The sequence below is a fragment of the Scardinius erythrophthalmus genome (genome assembly GCF_964197995.2).
Source record: "Scardinius erythrophthalmus genome assembly, chromosome: 16".
Taxonomy (NCBI): Eukaryota; Metazoa; Chordata; class Actinopteri; order Cypriniformes; family Leuciscidae; genus Scardinius; species Scardinius erythrophthalmus.
The window spans coordinates 40,202,779-40,226,355 of record NC_138236.1 but is presented as its reverse complement, the minus strand read 5'-3'; the positions used below and the strand labels follow the sequence as shown (position 1 = coordinate 40,226,355).

Genomic DNA, 23,577 nt, shown 5'->3' with positions numbered 1-23,577 from the left:
CATTTCAAGCTTTCTATATTTCTCATGTCTGTAAGAGTTTCGGTTAAGTTAGGATGAGATGCGCTCCAGTTCACGTGCAATGCAAGTGACCGCGCGGACGCCTCCATGATTATAATGTCTGCTATATTTGCTTATTAAATACAGGCAATTGGTTGATGAAAAAAATATTAAAATTAAGATACAATTTATACGAAACGAAATGCACTTTAAAGAAAGGCTTTCTACAATGCAAATCTTAATTAAGTGGTCAAAATCATGTCTGACCCGCTCCATATCTCTCGATATATTGCGCATCCTATCTTACTCATGCTGTTAACTTTTTTATATTCAACATAGATGAAAATAATAATAATAATAATAAATAATAATATTTTAATGAAACTGAATGAGCTTATTTAATGTCTACAACACGTATAGTAGGCTTACAGACTCTCTATTTGTACAAATTGCTGCATATTCATTTACTTCTGAATTGTGCACGTTGAAAGGCATTTGTTTGTGCATAAAACATATCTGCAACATTTATCAAGTTAACGGATAATTGTGCGTGCATTTATTAATTATTATCTTAATGAATAATGCAACAAGGATGAAGCATGTAAACTGCGTTGTTTGTTTATTCAGAATGGAATGGATCGCAAATGGATCCGAATGAAGAAACGTAAAAAAATACTAAAAAAATAATGTGTATCAACAATGTGCCCTGAGACGATGACATCAGCTAGCTTCAGGATGGGTAGGACATTGGAATCTGTTTACAGACCTGCTGTGGTTTAATTAGCAGCTAGTAAACGCATTATTATCGAGACGAGTCATGATTTGTACAGTTTATGGTCGGAGTGGTGGCTAGCTTGTGGAGTTTAACAAAAGTGCTTCCAAAGTGTTTACGTTAGCTGCTAGCTCTTTCCCTAGGTTGGATCGTTTGGTATCTAGCTTGATTTTGTTACTCAATTTCAATTAAATCGCTATTCTAGACATTAGAAGTTTTGAACGATGTAGGGTGCTCTACTCTTATCTGTATGACCGAAAAACTACAGAGTAGCCTATTAAGTTATTTTAGCTGTTTTGAGTAAAATAAATCCAAATGAACGCGCCGCCGCGTTTGTCGAACACTAATTCAACATGCCAGAATAAAACCTGGCTTTAGAACAATAGCGCCACTCGTCGTGGTGTGCCAAAACACTTAATTATAAACTTCAATATTTCATTCAAAACAATCTCAAAACGCTTTGTGACATTTTGAAAAGCCACGCATGCATTACGGCCACTGTAACCATTAACGTAACAGAATACTGGTTCTGATTTTATTGTTTGTCGTTTAAACGTGCCTGTTGCATATCTTTATTTTATATAGGCTATTTAATATGGTCTATTGAATTAGCATTGATATATATATACATAATTTTTTTTTACAGAACTGCTTTTGAAATTACGATTGGAATTATTATAGGCTACAGATGTAAAGTTATTGCATAATATTTGTTCCTTAGTGTAAAATGGAAATGCATGGTAATTTTATTTTATAAATATAAGCAAAAAAACTATGGGCTTTAATAGGCTAATATAAATGATTAAAGTAGTTCAAGTTGGTTCGGGATTTGAACCCATGTCATCTATATGATCCGAACGTAAGTTCTACCACTCGGCCATGACTTTACTCGATGCGAAATGACCAAACGTTCCAATGTGCGTTCGCTCACACGAGCGGGAAACGCTCTTCATTCGTCTCATTCCTCAATAGAATAGTACAAATAACCAGCTTCATTGCACATAATTTACTTTTGTTTGTTATTTTTGGTATTACATTTGTTTTTGTGTTTTTTTTTTTTTTGTGTGTGTGTGTGTTTTATCGCACTGCTCCCCGGGGAATAGGCTTGTCGCCCACCGACGTCTAGGGCTACAATATGAAATACAGGTTATATTGTTATTGTCTCTGTTTTTAACTTGTTATTCTATTTTTCTGGCCTTATAAAAATGTTCTATTCTGTTAACCATAGTTGTAGTATTTCATCCTTACTGTAAATTGACATTAACTCCACTTAAGGCAATTGAAAAAAAAATGCAGCAATTGCTTCTGTTTTACACAATATCCCTTTGCGCCACCTGGCGGTCATTTCGCGAATTACTTTGAAATTCGACTGGTTTATTTTTACCGCGGTATTTTTTGGAAATCAATCCAGAAGAAGCAGCAGTAGAGGCCAGGGGCCTCATTTATAAACATTGCGTACGCACAAAAGAAAGCGTACGCCGCTCTCTACGCAATAATTGCTATTTATAAAAAGCAAACTTGACGGGAAAATGTGCGGTCCTTCACGCAAACTCTGACCTAGGCGTACGCACAAAAACGGGTGAAATGAGAAATGGCGACACCGTCGGCAGATGGAAGAAACACGTGAAAGTGTGTGAAACTGTAGACCGTTGTGTAAAAGAAATGGCAATACTGCCTCTCATAAATAACATGAAGACTTCACAAAGCGTCTTACAATTAACAGCCTACACGAACACCCCTTTGATCGATCTGCAGTGTAAAACAAACAAAATCAAACGAAGATTACAACAGAAATGCAAATTAACACATATTTGCAAAAAGAAAAGTGAAATATGTTCTGCAATAATATTGGCATGTTATGTCATCTGGTGCATCTGGCGCGTCAGTGTCCCCCTCCGCCTCAGTCACCACTCCATTTAATAGGGATTCCCCAATAATTGCCGCCAGTCTTTCATCAAGATGGGTCAGCTCCGGTGTCCCCTTTCCCCCACCCGTGGCAAACACACTCTGGCGATGGAGCGCTAGACGCTTTTTTGCATCGACTTTGATGTCCGACCATTTATTTTTTATTTCGACCACGGTCCGAGGTTGTGAGGCTGCAGCGTTAACGGCGTCTGCAACCTTTTGCCACTCAAGTGCCTTTTTGGCATTAGTAATGCCCACACTGTGCCCTCCAAACAACATTTTACTCCTCTTTTCCACCTCGCCAACGATAATTTCTACTTCACATTGAGTGAAGTTTTGTTTCTTGGTTTTCCTCTCTGTGTTTGCCATGATTTCGCAATCGATGAATATTAACTTGTGGGTGTTTCACGGACTATTTATGGGCAACTATGGGCATGACATGAAGCCGCAAAAGCTGCGCTACATTTAGAATTGATTGTGATTTATTAAGGGAAAACTGCGTAGGATGTGCGTGCGCGCGGTTTTATAAATCCGAATATATCTGTGCGTACGCACGTCCTATGTTTCATCCGTACGCCACTTCTGACGCAAATCCTATGCAAAGTTTTATAAATGAGGCCCCAGAAGAGAAGAGGAGAGTCACTGTGGATTTGTCTCTAATAAAGCCTGAGAAAGGCCCCACCTTGACCAAGAGAAGGGTGGAATTTCCCAGCGGGAATATTCCTCTGTGGTTGATTTATGACTCTTTGTTCTAAGCGTGCTCATTTGCAATGGCAGCTGGATTGGTTTCTGATGACGAAACTAAGAAAGATTCTTGTAATACTAATATGTTGCGCAGCTATCGGCATATCATGTACACAATCATTTCCATCTTCAAAGTACCAATTTATAGAGACAAAACATGGTATACGTGAGGTTACATTGATAGTTGGTTCTATCATAAAATACACAGTATCAACAAAATAATAGTATTAAAAGACTTTACACAATACAGTAAATCATTCACAAAATGTTCTGGGATTCATGCTGATTTATAGATCAGTTCGTCTTTGATTAATGCAGCAAAGTCTGTATTAAAGATTGTTTTCCCATCGTCTCTGTCTTGAGCACATGATCACATTCCTAACAGCAATAAAACCAATTTATCTGATCGTGGTGATGGTAACTAAGACCTTCTTGCTCTGGTTTTGTTGGAGGGATGGGACCACAGATCCCAGATTGAGTTTTAAATATTATTTGGTAACTATAACAAATACTTGTGTCTGACTTGTCTCAGTCGTTACAATAATCAATCCCCTAATCCTAACTGATGTATTTTGTATATATTTAATATTGACAGAATTATGTTGTTATTTTATTTGTTTTAAGTGTCATGTTTATCTCTGGTATAGGTTTAATGTGTGTCATTGTTCTCTACAGGTTGAGTAAGTGTGGTGTGACAGATGAAGGTTGTGCTGCTCTGGCTTCAGCTCTGAGATCAAACCCCTCACACCTGAGAGAACTGGATCTGTCATATAATAAACTAGGAGACTCAGGAGTGAAGCTGATTTTTGCTGGACTGGAGAATCCTCACTGTAAACTGGACAAACTGTGGTAAGATCATACGTGACTCTCACATGAAACTGTCACTGTGAATTCATTAAGTAAAATCAAAATGGAATAAAATGCAGGAAAATAACTATTATTTCATTAATTACAAGCAAAGCTTTTAAAACAACACAATCAAATTCATCAAATTATTTTTACATCTGTTCATATGATGTAAGAGAATGAATATTTTTAAAGCGTTTGCTCTATTTCTCCTGCCGCTGTGAGTTCATGTGTTTGATCTGTGTTGTGGCAAAAACAATAACTAACAAACAGCATCAAGGCATAAGAAACATTCAGAGTCAAATTGTATTGAAGAGAAGAAGTTTTATTCTCTTCAAGAGGCTAGGTCACAAAATCACTGCAGCTACCCAGTGAGAGGAGCAAGACCTAAATCACACAGAAAACAGACAGCCTTCTTATAACCCTTTCTTCAAAGTCTCTTCTCCTGTAATTTATTTAATAATCTGTAGTTTAATCAAATAAAATCATAAAACTTTTATTCAACCATTAATTGGTCAACATTTTCCTCCAGGTCTGTTGATCATCTTGTTGCCCCATGGACGTTCCGTTTTCACTAATATGACACTTTGCGTGCCATAGATAGGATTTCCCCTTCGTAGGCAAGGGAGGTACGTTACCAGCACGTCCCTTGATCCCTCACTGCCCTCCGCGTCGGCCCTGAGGTTGGTTGGTGTAGTCTAAGGTGAGAGGCGTGGACCCAGATCTCGCACTCTCTGAACATTTTCCGATCCTTACAAGATTTTCCCTTAGATCCCGACTGCACCTCCACTGGAATTAACTATTTCCTGCCTGCTGTCACCTGTGAATGCAGACCCTAGCTATTTTGTTAGTGAGCGCTTGTCTAGCCGGTCGTCCCTTTTTGTGTGACCCGTGGAATCAACAGCCTGAAACATATTGTCACCAGATAATTTTGCTCACTGAATAGCACTTAGGGTCCTTCTTCCCCTGAAAAACATTCAACCCATTTTGCTCATGTTAACAAAACAATACAGAAACAGTTCTCTTACGGGAGGTTCTCTCTTACGAGAGGTTCTCTCGTACTGCGTAATATCTTACGCTATGGGGAATTCTCTTTTCCGCGAGATTTTGAATCCAAAAAATTATCCTTAATTTTGTAATAATGTAAAACACGTTGCGGCAGCATGCAGACATAGGCAAGACGGCTCGCGTGCCTATTGGCTGTCCTGCAGCAACTGCAGCAGCCTATCGAGAGAGGCCCCCGTGACGTCAGATCCAATGGGAAACAGGCCGAAACAGGCGTGGCCTGGGCCTATAAATACAGCTCGATGGGCTGGTATACTCTGATTTTTCATCTCTTCAGCGAAGCATCGCTGGATCCGGAGAGGAAGAAGCCGCGCCGTCTGTGAAAGCCTTGTGCGGGACGAGCCTTTGCATCTGAAGCCACTGGCCGACAACTTGCCGCCTTCAGTCGCCGTACCTGCTACGCTATCCGGCGTACTATATCCTTTTCTCTGCCAGTGTGTGTGTTCGACTCACACCCTCACAAAAGAGCGAGCGTCTTTTTCAAGATGTCTCTAACCTTCTGTGGCTCGTGCCGAGCCCCACTCAGTGACGGGGACCACCATGTCATCTGCGTTTCCTGCCTGGGTGAGAAACAAGCAGCTCTCGCGCTCGCCGACGGCGCCTGCCCTCACTGCGAGCTGATGCCCATGGTGACTCTGAGGACTCGCCTGGCATCTTTCGCCAAGACTGCACCTCCACCTGCTGTGGTGCCGCGCCGTAAAAGCGGGTCCCAGAACCTCCTCAACCCGCAAAAGTTCGCCCGCCAGCTTCGCTTGAGTCTCTTACTGACGGACAGCGGCCGCTGTCTGCCGCCGCTTCCGTCATAGATGACGATGAAGAAGCCTCGTTTATGGAGGATAACAGCTGCTCTATCCTGGCGTCGAGCAGTAAAGAATGGTCGTCCCTCTCCCTCTGTTCGAGCTGCGCAAACTGCGCCGCTCACAGGGATGTCAGAAGCGGACGGTCACAGGAAAGCTTTCCCACCCTCGCACTCAGTTCGCGTGCGTCACTCACCGGCGAAAGGAGAAAAGAGTGTTGTAATCCCGCCGAGGCCGGACCAACCAATTTCTCACACATTTCTCAGTCCTCTCTTAAGTTCAGGTGACTGGAAATATCAATATTGCAGTATACGAGCCTGTTGCGATTCTCAGAAACCAGAGGCTAGTAGATCAATGACATCAAAGCAGATGGGACATTCTTTAAAACGTCTTCATCATTCAGGTTCAAACAGCGTGAGGGAGTGCAATAATGACAGCATTTTAGCAGATTTCTTTTGGCCGTAAAGCAATTGTTTACATTGCAAGACCTGATATCATGCAATACTTCCTGACGCAGCGGCCGGCATAAGTAATATAACCATTCCGATGACTCCGAAGCTGTAACACTTTATTTTACGGTGCCCTTGATACAGAGTAATTACTTAATTAGGTACTTAGTAATAGACGTTGTAATAACATGTAATAAAATGTACTTAACATGTAACTAAGTTATGGAACAGCCTATACTTACAGATTGTAATTACACACATGTAATAGGCAGCTACTGTTACACATGTGTAACAAGCCGAGTTGGATAAGGTTTATAGATACACATGAAGTACACTTAAGTACATTCTTGATACACTTTATTTTATGTAGCTTATACCTGTGTAATATTATATAATTACAATGTAATTAGGAAACTACTGCATGCATTTAAGCTGTGAACTAGTGAGTTAAATCAAAGGCAGAGATGGATAAGGTATGTATACACAAAGTACACTTAAGTACATTCTTGATACACTTTATTTAACGTAGCTTATACCTGTGTAATATTATGTAATTAGGAAACTACTGCATGCATTTAAGCTGTGAACTAGTAAGTTAAATCAAACTAAGGCAGAGATGGATAAAGTATGTATACACAAAGTACACTTAAGTACATTATTGATACACTTTATTTTACGTAGCTCATCCCTGTGTAATATTATGTAATTACAATGTAATTATGAAACTACTGCATGCATTTAAGCTGTGAACTAGTGAGTAAAATCAAACTAAGGCAGAGATGGATAAGGTATGTATACACAAAGTACACTTAAGTACATTCTTGATACACTTTATTTTACGTAGCTTATACCTGTGTAATATTATGTAATTAGGAAACTACTGCATGCATTTAAGCTGTGAACTAGTAAGTTAAATCAAACTAAGGCAGAGATGGATAAGGTATGTATACACAAAGTACACTTAAGTACATTCTTGATGCACTTTATTTTACGTAGCTTATACCTGTGTAATTGCAATGTAATTGCAATGTAATTAACCCCCTGAGGTCGGCTATCGCGCCGGCGCGATAGGCTAGTTTTTTTCCTTATCAGTGCAAAAAAAAAAATATATATATATATTAATTTTTATCTTATATGCTTGTGTTATACATCAATCGATCTTGTTAAGTGTGTATTATTTTTGTGTATACTAACAATAAAAACAAAGTGTTGTGCCTTTTGCCAAATAAAGAAAAATAAACACGAAGCGAGTTCTGCCTTCTCTCTGTCAGTTAAGTCCATTCTGAAACGCGTCCGAAAATGACTCAGCGAATACTCAGTCAAACAGGCATACAGACACACAGGCATGAAGCTTGAATTCTCTTCTTTTAAATTAAGTAATATTTATAAAAACAAATATTCACAGTTTATGTAATATGTATGCAAAGAGAGAGATGTCAGTCGTTCTCATCTCAGCTAATTAAGTTTTAATGTGCTCCGCCCACGGAGAGCGTGCGCTATTCAAACGCAAATGTGAGGCGATCCATACAAACCTGTGAAACGCCCACATCAGCTGGATAACACACACCGCGAGTTCACTTTCAGACTTATGTACTTTACGATGCTGTGAGGAATAATACTATCTTGATAATAATCCTGCAAAAATTTACCTCAGAAGTTCTGGAAGTATCATTTCGAGGAGCAAACGGATCCCGCTGAGGAATAGGTCAGTTCTGTTTGCTTTGTTCTAATCTGAATGAATGAACGCACAGATGCGTGTTGTTGTGGAGCTACTATAGCTGGCAAAAATACTGTTTTAATATGAATTGCGTCTCTATGAATGAATGAACGCACAGATGCGTGCTGTTGTGGAGCTACTACAGCTGGAAAAAAGACTGTTTAAATATGAATCGCGAATACAAAGAAAGATTACACTGGAAATATTGTTACAATTTTAAATGTTGTTGTATAACCTTTAAAATTGTACCTTTAAAAAAAATAATATATATATATATATATATATATATATATATGGATAGATGTAAACAAAATCTTAAAAGGTCAGTATAAGCCTTCTCTTTAAATAATTTTATTATGCTTTATTAGTGACACATTTGGGAAGAGAATATATTCCAAATCTGAAAATACAGTATGAGAACAATTAACTGCACAATTACTAGAAATGTTTACCTTGGATATTGTACAATTTGCAAGCACAATTTGTGGAAAAAACAACAACAACTGTGAACCAGTTATATATTGTCCTTGCATTCTTGTGGCTCAGTCACACTCCTGAATGAAAGGCTCATTACGCATGCCTCATTATGCGGGCCCCATTGTCTCCTCAGGTGTGAATCACGCCCACCCGCATATGGCCTTTCCAAACAAAAAGTGTTTTACAAGATTTAAATCAATGTATTGTGTTATGTGAATGATTAGGCAGGATGATTTTCACATCATTTTGAAGAAAACGACATCCATTAGTCAAAAGTCTTATTTACACATATTTAGTATGTGTTTTGTGGCCTTATTTCAGAAACTTTAGTTTTTTGTTTTTTAAAAAAAACATGCATTTACATTATTCTCTCAAAAATACAAACATGTACATGCAAGTTGTTCACATATTATGGTAGCCCTGTTTGTGCTAAATAGAGTGTAATTACACCTTTGCCATTAATATGTTTATAAGCAACTGAAAAAAGCACAAATGTCAGGGCATGTCAGAACATCTCAAGGACCCCAAAAACCCCTCAGACCCCAGAGGGTTAAGAAGCTACTGCATGCATTTAAGCTGTGAACTAGTGAGTTAAATCAAAGCAAGGCATAGATGGATAAGGTATGTATACACAAAGTACACTTAAGTACATTCTTGATACACTTTATTTTACGTAGCTTATACCTGTGTAATATTTTGTAATTGCAATGTAAGTAGGAAGCTAATGCATGTATTTAAGCTATGAACTAGTGGGTTAATTCAGATGGATAACATATATAGATACACAGGAAGTGCACTTAAGTACAATCTTGATACACTTTATTTTATGTTACATACAAGTAATGCTACAGAACATACACATTTACCATGTGTAACTGCAGACCTTAGTAGCCTAACATATTTAAGTACTTGTTGTTACATTGTGTTATGCTAAGTACTTTCTTACATAATTACAGTGTACCAAGTCCGTAACACGTATGTAACAGACTCGACTTGTGCGTAATTCACATGTGCGTAATTACAATCTGTAAGTATAGGCTGTTCCATAACTTAGTTACATGTTAAGTACATTTTGTTACATGTTATTACAAAGTCTATTACTAAGTAATTAATTAAGTAATTACTCTGTATCAAGGGCACCATAAAATAAAGTGTTACCAAAAGTTACTTAGATCACCTTTAAATAAACTAATCCAATATTCAAAAATTGTGATTCATCCCTGCTTGGAATCTCTTGTTTCTTTTCCCAAAATCTTCACTCACGTCTCACCCATTTTCGCAGGGGATTAGGCTATAAACGTTTCTTCATTGGTTCGCTTTTAATTACGCCTATTATATTCATATTCTTTACTGTTGTAAAGTAGATTTTTGTTTCTTATTTTTAGATTTTAGTGATATTTGTTTCTTTGACGTAATTGCTCAAATAAATACTTTTCTGCACAAAACAACCCCCCAGCCACCGCAGGTAGTTGGTCCATTACCACCGCGGTGGTAAAAAACTCCCACCGTCACAGCCCTATGACCCGAAAGTAAAACAGATAATTTTATGATTAAATATTGCAATACTTTGCGCTACTGTATCGATATAATTGCGTGCGCTAAATATCGCGATACTGAACAGAATAGATTTTTTTTCCCCACCACTAGTGCCGATTCAATATGTATTGCGATTTTTAAGAATTGCGATTTTCGATTGTTTCTATCAAAAGCTGATTCACTCTATTGTGATTGCTACTGTAGACATCAGTGTTTATATCAGTGTTTAACTGTAAACTTGTATCCAAGTACTTCTATTGAAGCTGTTTCATGACAACTCTCTCTGGGTCAGCGGCAGCAGCAACACAGATTTAAAATGTTGCGATATGATTTTGTCAAAGTTTTAATAGACAGATGAATCTGAAGAAGATTGTGTGTGTGTTTGAATGGAGATCACAGTATTTTAAAGATGAATCGTGTAGCTCTACTGTCTTATCTCTCTCACCATATGAGCAGCGTGAGGGCTTTCAGTGCTTTCAGTCTCACGTCTCTTCCACACGTCCACTTGAAATGGATATTACAACACTCATAGATAACGACACATTTCATCTTTTGTTCGAACAAAAGTGGCTAACTTCTGTCAACTTCGTCTATAAGCAAGGACAAAACTAAAGCAATTTAATTTGAATCAATATTGATTCTGGTATAAAAAAGATATATATTTTAAAATCGTGAACCAAAAAATTGGCATAGTTTGGTGGGTCGATTTTTTTCTCCCAATCCTAACACACACAAGTTCCTTAAAATGTTTACACACACACGTTGGGTTTCCATGTTTTATGGACTTTCCATAGGAATAATGAGACTTTCCATAGAAATAATGATTTTTATACTGTACAAACTCTATAATGTAATGAATTAGCTCTATGAAATATTAATAATCAATAATAACATAGGGAACCGAGGTTACGTAAGTAACCTAGTATGTTCCCTTACGAGAACGTTCTCTCGTACTGCGTTGCAAACGCTGTGGGAACCCAATTTAAAACGCCGTTCTATTTGCCTGTGACCATTCTGAAAATCCAGGGAGTCCCGGGACTATAACAGAGCAGTCTGAATATCACTGACCAGAATGTCGGGTCTAAGATGATATGTAAACACGTAGTGAAGCCGGAAGGCCACTAAGTGTGTATAGGCCTGGGTCGAAGATCCAGGGACCTAGAATATATTCCCACATAAAATAGTGAAGTCACAGCAAGTGTCTGAGTTGTACACTGGCCTGGGTCCATAGAGCCAGGGCCTAGATGGAGAGAACTCGTGCATGCAGAGCAGGGACCTCAAGAAACTAAAACCTTACAAATGTGGACGGAGCCAGCCGCCACACAAATGTCTTTGATAGGGACTCCACTGGGCCATGCCTAAGAGGAAGCCATGCCTCTTGTGGAGTGAGCACTTATACCTATGGGACACGAAAGGCCCAGTGAGGTGTATGCCAGAGCAATAGTATCCACTATCCATCTAGATAGCGTGAGTCTCGTAGCCGGCAACCCTTTGGTGCGGCCTCCGAAACAGACGAAGAGCTGTTCCGACTGTCTGAAAGAGGCCGAACGCTCCAAATATATTCTCAGAGCTCTGACGGAACAGAGTGTGAGTACATCACTATCTTCTCCTGAGACTGGGAGGGCCGATAGAGAAATAACCTGGGCTCTGAACGGTGTTGAGAGCACCTTAGGTATATATCCGTGTCTTTTGGGATTCAGTATCATCTGTATGTGGATGATTCTCAAATTTATTTACCACTTAAACATGGGCATAAATTTGCCATTCTGTCTCTTCAGGCATGTCTGGCCGAAGTTAAGTGTTGGCTTGCGAATAACTTTCTCCAATTAAATGAGGATAAGACAGAGATGATTTTATTTGGAAATAAGGGGTGTGTGGATGATGACTGCCTTGGGTTGTTTCCTGGGAAAAAAATGTCTAGCGTGAGGAACCTTGGTGTCATTTTTGACTCGGAGCTTAAATTTGACCGGCAAATCAATGCTGTCGTTAAGAATAGTTTCTTCCGTCTTAGCTCAATATCTAAATTGAAATCTATCCTTTCTTTTGACAATATGGAGAAGGTTGTTCATGCCTTTGTGTCATCCCGTTTGGATTATTGCAATGTGTTGTATTTGGGTGTGAGTCAGGCTTCTCTCTCCAGTTTGCAACTCGTTCAGAACTCAGCTGCTAGACTTTTAACCGGTACTAAGAAGAGAGAGCACATTACTCAGGTGTTAATTAAACTACATTGGTTACCTATACGCTACAGAATTCAATACAAAGCGTTGTTGTATGTTTTTAAGTCTCTGCATGGCATAGCGCCTGAGTATGTTACTGATTTAATCAGCCGCTGTCAATCCAGTAGATCTCTGGGCTCAAATGATCAATTGCTTCTCATGGTTCCACGATCCAGTTTAAAATGTAAAGGTGATCGGGCATTCTCTGTTGCAGCTCCTAGGCTCTGGAATGACCTTCCTCTGTCTGTAAAAATGTGTCCTTCATTGGGTGTTTTTCAGAGTGCGCTTAAAACTTATTTGTTTTCTTTAGCATTTGATAATGCTTTGTAAGTTGTGTGTCATATGTTTGCATTGTTTTTATGTTTTTGTTTTTATTTTATATTTTTATACCTTCTGTACAGCACTTTGGTTCCAGTTGTGGTGTTGAAAGTGCTTTATAAATAAAGTTGAGTTGAGTTGAGTTGAGTCTTGGCCTAAAGAAGACTCTTAGAGTCGTTAGGCCCAAACTCAAGACCGGAAGGGCTCGTGGATAGCGCTTGTAAGTCGCCTATTCTTTTAACTGACGCCAGTGCTAACAGCAGAGCGGTTTTGAGAGAGAGAGGTCTTAAATCAACCTACTGCAGTGGCTCGAAAGGGGGTCCTTTAAAAGCCCATAGAACCAGTGAAAGGTCCCAAGCCGGCACTGAAGGTGGTCGAGGCGGGTTATGCCTTCTGGCTCATTCAAGGAAGCAAACTATAAGGTCGCTCTTGCCTAAGGATGAGCCGTCCACCTGCACATGGAAGGCTGCGATAGCTGCCACATACACTTTGAGCGTGGAGGGGGAGCGTCCCGCAGCTCTTGGAGAAAGGAAAGCACCGCTGGTACTTCGCCAGAGTGTGGGTCGAGGTCCCGAGCTAAACACCAGCTGGAGAACGCTGACCATTTAAATTGGTAGAGGCGCCTCGTAGAAGGGGCTCTAGCCGCCGTAATAGTATTCAGGACACCTTCCGGGAGGTCCTGGGGTACCCGTTGAGTGGCCTCACATGGAGGGCCCACAAGTCGGGACGGGGGTGCCAGATAGTCCTGTTGGCCTGCGCAAGGAGGTCGCTACTTAGCTGGATTGGCCACGGAGCTATCTCTGACAGCCGCGTTAACTCTGGGAACCAAGTCTGAGTTCGCCAGAGGGGGGCTACAAGGAGTACTGCGTAATTCGTGTTCCTGATCGGTTCGATGACCTGAGGGACCTCAAAGACCTGTTAGTCTGCCTTTAAAATGTCCACCTCCACTCCATTTATTATCCTAAATTAGAGGCATCTGTTTGAGGTCGTTAGCTGCATAAAGACACCTGTCCACCCCATACAATCAGTAAGAATCCAACTACTAACATGGCCAAGACCAAAGAGCTGTCCAAAGACACTAGAGACAAAATTGTACACCTCCACAAGGCTGGAAAGGGCTACGGGGAAATTGCCAAGCAGCTTGGTGAAAAAAGGTCCACTGTTGGAGCAATCATTAGAAAATGGAAGAAGCTAAACATGACTGTCAATCTCCCTCGGACTGGGGCTCCATGCAAGATCTCACCTCGTGGGGTCTCAATGATCCTAAGAAAGGTGAGAAATCAGCCCAGAACAACACGGGAGGAGCTGGTCAATGACCTGAAAAGAGCTGGGACCACCGTTTCCAAGGTTACTGTTGGTAATGCACTAAGACGACATGGTTTGAAATCATGCATGGCACGAAAGGTTCCCCTGCTTAAACCAGCACATGTCAAGGCCCGTATTAAGTTTGCCAATGACCATTTGGATTATCCAGAGGAGTCATGGGAGAAAGTCATGTGGTCAGATGAGACCAAAATAGAACTTTTTGGTCATAATTCCACTAAACGTGTTTGGAGGAAGAAGAATGATGAGTACCATCCCAAGAACACCATCCCTACTCTGAAGCATGGGGGTGGTAGCATCATGCTTTGGGGGTGTTTTTCTGCACATGGGACAGGGCGACTGCACTGTATTAAGGAGAGGATGACCGGGGCCATGTATTGCAAGTTTTTTGGGGAGCAACCTCCTTCCCTCAGTTAGAGCATTGAAGATGGGTCGAGGCTGGGTCTTCCAACATGACAATGACCCGAAGCACACAGCCAGGATAACCAAGGAGTGGCTCTGTAAGAAGCACATCAAGGTTCTGGCGTGGCCTAGCCAGTCTCCAGACCTAAAACCAATAAAGAATCTTTGGAGGGAGCTCAAACTCCGTGTTTCTCAGCAACAGCCCAGAAACCTGACTGATCTAGAGAAGATCTGTGTGGAGGAGTGGGCCAAAATCCCTCCTGCAGTGTGTGCAAACCTGGTGAAAAACTACAGGAAACGTTTGACCTCTGTAATTTCAAACAAAGGCTACTGTACCAAATATTAACATTGATTTTCTCAGGTGTTCAAATACTTATTTGCAGCTGTATCATACAAATAAATAGTTAAAAAATCATACATTGTGATTTCTGGATGTTTTTTTTTTTTTTTAGATTATGTCTCTCACAGTGGACATGCACCTACGATGACAATTTCAGACCCCTCCATGATTTCTAAGTGGGAGAACTTGCAAAATAGCAGGGTGTTCAAATACATATTTTCCTCACTGTTTTTCCCATAGTTGAGGTGGAAGTAAATAAGGATTTAGCTGTGATAAGTGTTTAAGTCAAGTCAAGTCAAGTCAAGTTTATTTATATAGCGCTTTTCACAACACAGGTTGTATCAAAGCAGCTTCACAGTAATAAATTAGAACAATACATCAATGTTTGTTTCTAGTGGAACGTCTACGTTTGGTAATGCTGATCAATAGTATCGTTGATTGATTAATTCAATTAAATATCCCCAAATATCCCCAACTGAGCAAGCCAAAGGCAACAGTGGCAAGGAACCGAAAAACTCCATCAGGTGACCTAATGGAGAAAAAAAAAACCTTGGGAGAACCCGGGCTCAGTCGGGGGCCAGTTCTCCTCTGGCGTTTATGAATTAGAGGTCGGATTTAACTGTAGGATTAAAAGTATTATATGAATGCCTGGCTGAAGAGATGCGTCTTTAATCTAGTTTTAAACTGGGAGAGCGAGTCTGAGCAACGAACAGTATCCGGAAGACTATTCCAGAGTTTTGGTGCTAAATGTGAAAATGCTGTCCCTCCTTTGGTGGACCTAGATATCCTAGGTATGACCAAAAGCCTCGAATTTAGTGACCTTAAAGAGCGCGATGGATTATAGGGCGATAGAAGATCCGTTAAATAGACTGGAGCTAAGCCGTTTAGGGCTTTATAAGTCAGTAGCAATACCTTGTAATTAATACGGGACTTTATAGGTAACCAATGTAGAGATGATAAAATCGGTGTTATATGATCATATTTTCTTGATCTAGTTAGAACTCTAGCGGCGGCATTTTGGACTAACTGTAGCTTGTTTATTGAGGATGCAGGACAACCGGCTAATAACGCATTACAGTAATCTAGTCTCGAGGTCATGAATTCATGAACTAAATTTTCTGCATCAGAAACAGATAGCATATTACGTAGCTTAGCAATGTTTCTAAGGTGGAAAAAGGCTGTTCTTGTAACATATGAAATATGATTTTCAAAAGACAGGTTGCAGTCTAATATAACACCCAGGTCTTTTACTGTAGAGGATGAAGTAACAGGACATCCTACTATGTTAAAGTTGTATTGTGAGAGGTTTTGTGGGTGGTTTTTTGAACCGATAAGTAGTACCTCTGTCTTGTCTGGATTTAATAAAAGAAAATTATGCGTCATCCAATCTTTTATATCTTTAACACACTCTGTCAATTTGGATAATTTAGCGTTTTCATCTGGCCGTGATGAAATATAGATTTGAGTGTCATCAGCATAACAATGGAAACTAATTCCATGTTTCCTTATAATATTTCCAAGTGGCAGCATATATATTGAGAATAATAGAGGGCCTAACACAGATCCCTGCGGCACTCCATAGTTTACTGGAGTTATGATAGATTTTTCTCCATTTAAATAAACAAAATGGTAGCGGTCAGATAAATACGATCTAAACCAGCTTAATGCTTGTCCTTGAACACCAGTATAATTTTGTAGTCGATCTAAGAGTATTGTATGATCTATAGTATCGAACGCAGCACTAAGATCAAGTAAAACTAATATTGAGATACAGCCTTGGTCAGAAGCTAAAAGTAAATCATTTGTGATTTTAACGAGCGCAGTTTCAGTGCTATGATGCGGCCTGAACCCAGACTGAAACTTTTCATAGGTGTCATTTTCTTGTAAGAAAGAGCCCAGTTGAGCGGACACAACTTTTTCTAGTATTTTAGACATAAAAGGTAGATTTGAAATGGGTCTATAATTTACTAGATTATTCGGATCTAATTGTGGTTTCTTAATGAGAGGTTTTATAACTGCCAGTTTAAATGTTTTTGGAACATAACCTAAAGATAAAGACGAGTTAATAATATTGAGGAGAGGCTCTTCCACTACAGGTAACACTTCTTTCAATAGTTTAGTTGGTATAGGATCTAGTAAACATGTTGTTGTTTTAGATGAAGTAAAAAGTTTATTTAACTCTTTTTGTTCTATAGTTGTAAAGCACTGTAATTGTTCTTGCGGGGTGATAATTGAGGCTGAATTATAAGGCGCGATTGAGGATTGAATGTTTACAATTGTGGTTCTGATGTTTTCTATTTTCTCAGTGAAGAACTTCATGAAATCATTACTACTAAACTGTAATGGAATATTTTGTTCAGGAGACATCTGTTTATTTGTTAGTCTCGCCTCTGTGTTAAATAAGAACTTAGGATTGTTATGGTTGTTTTCTATTAGTTTGCGTAGATGCTCAGCCCTGGCCGCTTTTAGGGCCTTTTTATAACGTGACATACTGTCTTTCCATGCGATTCTAAAGACCTCTAAGTTGGTTTGTTTCCATTTACGCTCTAAATTACGGGTTTCTCTCTTTAGAACACGCGTAGTATTGTTGTACCATGGTGCTTTACTTTTCTCTCTGACCTTTTTTAATCTAATGGGCGTAACAATATCCAATGATCCAGAGAGAATGGTGCTCATAGTGCTAGTTAATTCCTCAAGTTCATCTGTTTGTTTGGGTTCACTGAGCAGCTGAGACAGATCCGATAAGCTGTTTGAAAAATTATCTATGGTGGATGGAAGGATTGTTCTGCCTAATCGATAACGCGGCGCAGCATGATATATTACAGGAGTACGTAATATGCAAGTTACCATGTAATGGTCAGTGACATCGTCACTTTGTGGAATGATATCTATATCGGTTGGATCGGTTCCATATAATTAAATGATATAATTAAATCGAGTGTATGATTAAATCGATGAGTCGGTCCGGTAATGTTTTGCTTGACCCCAAAGGAGTTTAATAAATCAGTAAACGCAGCCCCTAATGCATCATTTTGATTATCTACATGGATATTAAAGTCTCCAACAATTAATGCTTTATCGAAGTTAACTAATAGGTCTGAGAGAAAATCTGCAAACTCTTTTAGGAAATCAGCGTAAGGCCCAGGCGGTCTATATACGGTAGCCAAGGCTAGAGATAATAGGGATGTTTTTCGAACATCTAAGAGCGTAACATTTAGTACAAGTACTTCAAATGAAATAAACTTATAACCCGTTTTCTGAGTAACATTGAGAAAATCTCTATAGATTGCAACACCGCCGCCACGACCATTCAGACGGGGCTCGTGCTTATAGGAGTATCCTGATGGAGTAGACTCATTTAAACCGAAATAATCATTTGGTTTAAGCCAGGTTTCAGTAAGGCAAAGTACATCGAAGCTATTATCTGTGACTATTTCATTTACAATAACTGCCTTAGGTGTGAGTGATCTAATGTTTAGAAGACCTAGCTTTAAAAATTGTTTTTGATTACCAATAGCAACATTTTCTGGTTTAATAACAATTAGATTTTTTCTAGATCCTGCAGTAGATTTATGATTTGATCTCACTAAACGAGGAATAGACACAGTTTCTATGCAATGTTCTACACTATTTATATCAGTTAAATTGGTGCAGCAGAGACTATGATTTGGACTTTTGGTTACTAGTCAAAAGGTATTTAACATTTTGGAGATGTTATCTGACAGAAGATCCGATCCGAATCTGCTTGGGTGTAAGCCATCAGCACGGTAAAGCCTAGGACGCTCCCAAAACAGATTCCAATTATTTACAAAGAGAAGTTTCTGCTCATTGCACCATGACATTAACCATTCATTAAGCGCAAATAATCTACTAAACTTTTCATGACCTAGTCGGTACGTGGGAAGCGGACTTCCGTCTGGCGCAGTCTGATGTCGGCCCCTCCCGCGTGCAGGACAACAGTTCCGACGCGCTCGTTCAAAATCTCGGGAACGTGAGCAGCGATTTCAGAAACACGAGCACCAGGAAAGCAGTGACTATGCACCTTACTTTTATTTAACGTAGCGTGTACGTGTCGAACGATGGAATCGCCGATGATCACAGCATCGCGTTCTGTTTCGCGAAGAGGGGAGAAGCGGTTTTGTGTGGATATCTCGAAAACCGGGAGGGTCGGAGAGAGTTTTCTTGGTCTAGACCTGGCTCGCGTCTTCCGCTGCGGAAAAATACAGGCTTCGTGATGGCATGTTGGAGCCGGAGTGAACGAGACCATGGCTGATCGCGACCTCGACGTTCGGGACCGATGTTGAGGAACGCACGGAGTAGACGAGGTCGGAGTCATCGGGTTAGTAACGTTAGTCTCTGATTTGTGTGCCTCGGCACGTGATGTTTCAAGAGCTAACCGCCGGTCTATCAGCTCGGCTTTTCTTACTAAAAGGTCGTGGATCTGTTTCTCAACAGCTTCCAGCTCAGACTGCACCGCGTGCAGCTCAAATGTGTCCTCACCTGCACCAAAAGGTAGACTACTTACATTTGATATATTCGCCATTTTAACAGATGGACAGTAAGTTAAGTTAGCAACGACGCTACCAGTGGTGCTATCAATATTAATACTAATTTATGGCTTAAGTCTTGGATATAATCCGTCTTTTCAGTGGTACGGGTGTAGAGTAGACGCACGATAGGCGAAAAAATGTTTGTTTGTAAATGAGTGCGGAGAAGACGCGTTCAGCCGTGATCCACGGACGTAACCTATAAGAGTATCCAGCGTTGGATCACTAGGCTTGAGACGCGTCTGCTCAACAATCCGCGTTATAACTATGAGGTGAGGAAAAGTAGAAAATGTTCGTTGTAAGTGAGTTTAAAGAGAAATCAAGAATTATAAATCAATCGACGGAGCTCCAAAGACAACAACGCGCTCAGACGTTTAACACTTTTGTAAAGTTTTCTTTCTTCAAAGCAGAGACCAGGAGACTTGAGATGGATATTATAAGCAGAAGAGATTTATTCTTCCAAGTAGTCTGTAGTTCATCATCATCATCAAGACTAACTCAAGAGAGTTGCCTTGCAAATTTATAGACATTTAGGGGGAGGGATTTACATTGAGGTTGAACAAAGCATGCAAATTAGGTATACAGGTTAAGGAACCCGCCCCAGACCCCAGCGTGTTAGCAGTATCAATTTAATCAGCATACCTATTCAAATGCTGATACTGGCCAGGAAACTCTGGTTCCATGGGCCATCCCAGAGCCATTAAAGACAAAAGGTGTGTCTTGGAGCTACTGGCTAGAGCCATTAAAGACTCATTTAAAACACAATAGAGAAAACAGGGCTGGCAGGAACTGTTGATACCATTATCCTAACCTAACCTTAAAATGCTAACTTCAATATACTCAACTTTTACTGTTGCAAACTAAATTAAACATTTAATAAAATATGTAATCCAACAACACACAAAATTAACTTGAGTAATATAAAGCATACATACAGAGAATACACATGTATGAGGCAACTTCTGGTGATTAGTTTCTATAATTGAGGTAGGAAACCCTACGAATAGGCTGTAATAAAAGTTAAACAAACAGAAAGAACTCCACAGGTTATATAAAACATACATGACACTTAAGATATATGTGACGTAAATACTGGTGATCAATTCAGCTTATTGGAAGCAATTTTGAGACCGTTGTTTGTATAGAACCACAAGTGGGTTAAATTCAGTCTATTGGTTTTGGAGACAAAAAGTCTCTGGAATTTACAGCTGCAGAAAGGAGGTGTCCCCTGGTTTAAGGTTTGTGGTGATTCTGGGTCATAGGAATGCCTTAGCATCCTTCGTTTCCTGATAAGGCTGTGGATTTATGCATTGGGGTCACCACAGGGTTTCTTGGCCATTTGGTCTTAAGTTTGGGGAACAAAGAGAAATCTTTTCCTGCTGTCCTGGTATTGCTGGTATGAGATTAGACAGGCACAAAAAGGTAAAGGGGGGTGACATCTCCTTTAGCCATCTCGGCACTATGACTGTGTTTTATGACTTACTAATGGTTCGATGGGGAATCGTTCCGAACTGTGCAATGCGGTTTTGGGTTCATTTAATGAAATGGCCTGTTCACGGATAATCCTACAGCTACATTTATTAAACTTCCACCCTGAGTCAGGGGAATATTGAAACTGTGGGAACAGTGCCTGTGTGTAGGGGTGCACACTTATAGTGGGCATGTAACCTACAGAATAGAACTCCATTTTGTGCTTTATTTGCATCACCGTAAAAACCAGCGTCTGTTTGCAGGTGTGCGTGTTATGAATAACAGGCCCATTGACTGCAATATCAACATTTTCAGCCACCTGAGAAGAGGGGGCTGGGGAATGTAGCATATATTGCTGGGATTACATGGGGGGTCGGGGTCAATTTGAGCCTGACCAACCCTGTCTTCGGACGTTGCAAAAGAGAGTGAGTCACGCGGGGCGGGGCCAGCGCAAGCTCGTTCGCTTTGGTGAAAAGATTCACCGCAGCCGAGATTCGAACTCGGGTCTCCAGCGCGAGAATCTCAAATTCCACCACTGAGCCACAGAAGGGGTGTAAAAGAATTTTAGCAGGGGCGGATTCGCTTTCTGTACGTAAGAAAGCTGACCGAGATCAGCTTAAGTAAGTATAATTTTCACCGGCCGCCAGAGCCGGGAATCGAACATGGGTCTCTGACGCGGAAAAGCTTAAGATATCACCACTGAGCCACCGGAAACTACATAAGCTTACCGTTAGAGTGAGCATAGAAGAGAGCGTCATGTTTTGTGTCGGCGTTTGTTTGCAGGTGTGCATGCTTTATAACAGGCTCATTTGCTGCAATATTGGCATTTCCAACCGCCCGCGCTAAGGGGGGGAATTGGGAAATGTGTGAGAAATGGAGGTTGGTCTGGCCTCGGCGGGACTAAAACACTCTATTTCCACCTTTAAATTGTAAAGTAAACTTTGTTGCAAGAGGAGAATCAGAACCAAATACGTATTGTGCACAAGTTTTATTAACTTCTGTCAACCTTGTCTATAAGCAAGGACAAAACTAAAGCAATTTCATTTTAATCAATATTGATTTTGGAATAAAAAATAAAACAATTTAAATCGTGAACCAAAAAATTGCGATAGTTTTGTGTGTCGATTTTTTTTTCTCCCAGTCCTAACACACACAAATTCCTTAATGTTTACAAATACATTAATTACACACACACACACACATTGGGTTTCCATGTTTTATGTGGATTTTCCATAGAAATAATGATTTTTACACTGTACAAACTGTATATTGAATCCCCTAATCCTAACCAATGTAATTTATCAACTTGTTTCTAATGAATATGTGTATATATTTCATATTGACAGCATTATGTTATTTATTTTTTAAGTGTCATGTTTATCTCTGGATATAGGCTTAATGTGTGTCATTGTTCTCTACAGGTTGATGGATTGTGGTATGACAGATGAAGGTTGGGCTGCTCTGGCTTCAGCTCTGAGATCAAACCCCTCACACCTGAGAACACTGGATCTTTCTTGGAATAAACTAGGAGACTCAGGAGTGAAGCTGTTCTCTGCTGGAGTGGCGAATCCTCACTGTAAACTGGAGATACTGTGGTAAGATCATCTCTACCATAAAGACCCGGAGTGAATAAGGATTAATATGTACAGTAGATAGTGTATACAGTATATCTTTGGTGTAAGCCCCATCCGGTGGTTCAGCGACAGATTCCAGCTTGAGCCCTCAGATCCTGCCGGCAGGAAAAGGCAGCGGTGAGGAGTCTCCCTGAAGAGGAACATTTACATCTTACTATATTATTATCTCCCAAAAGAAAGTAAAACTAACAGTTAAATAAACCAGACAAACTACAAACCAGACAACAGTTGCAGGACACAGTGAAGAAGGTTTTTTATTACAAATGTTTGCTGTAAATAAACTTGCCTTATAATGCTTTTGCAAACAGACCCTTGTAAAAGCGTGAGCATTGCCTCAAAATGTGTGTGTGCAGCTGAAAAGAGGGAAGTGGTGTGTGTTTCACCTTAACCCTCCTATTACCTTTGGGGTCAATTTGACCCCATTCAGTGTTTAACGTCTCAAAATACATACTTAAAAAAAATTTTTTTGCTTCATATTTAAAGACTTTTCCTAATTTAATGGGGACAACTGGGTAAACATAAAATTAACATGATGATAGGTTTTCAATGTTCTGTACGTACTTTTGTAGCATCGGTGTTCTTTGGGGTCAATTTGACCCCAGGCTCATTTTGCTGTATAAAACATATAAGAAATATCAATTTTTTTGTTGTTCACGCATTGGTTATTAGGCACAAATTCCACATTTATTCTGAATGATATTGAGGTCATTATAAGTTGAGATTTTATGATCTTCAAAAACCTATCCTCTGCTTTAGGCCCCTAACCTGACATTACCATATAAGCCTACCTGAAGTATTGCGAGAACCACTGATAGTTCACACGATATAGTGGAGGGGGGAATCATAATTCTCACAAGAAATTAGATATTTCCAGTGCCAATTATATATTTCCAGGGAAGGGAAAACATAATTCTTGCAAGAACTTTGATATTTTGTTCCGTGGGGGAGGGGAAAACATAATATAGGGGAGGAGCAAATATATGAAAGCTTCCACAGAAGCCTTATAAACCACTTCTCTTTGT

General features: G+C 39.9%; 1 protein-coding gene across 1 annotated transcript in view; it reads left to right on the top strand.

Moving 5' to 3' along the window:
- The window catches only part of LOC308704145 (NACHT, LRR and PYD domains-containing protein 3-like), a 121,481-nt gene that overhangs the window by 56,130 nt on the left and 41,774 nt on the right, over positions 1-23,577 (top strand). The window contains exons 9-10 of the mRNA XM_081388255.1: positions 4,094-4,267; positions 22,343-22,516. Coding sequence (XP_081244381.1) covers positions 4,094-4,267; positions 22,343-22,516 — 348 coding nt within the window. The remainder of the gene's footprint in view (positions 1-4,093; positions 4,268-22,342; positions 22,517-23,577) is intronic.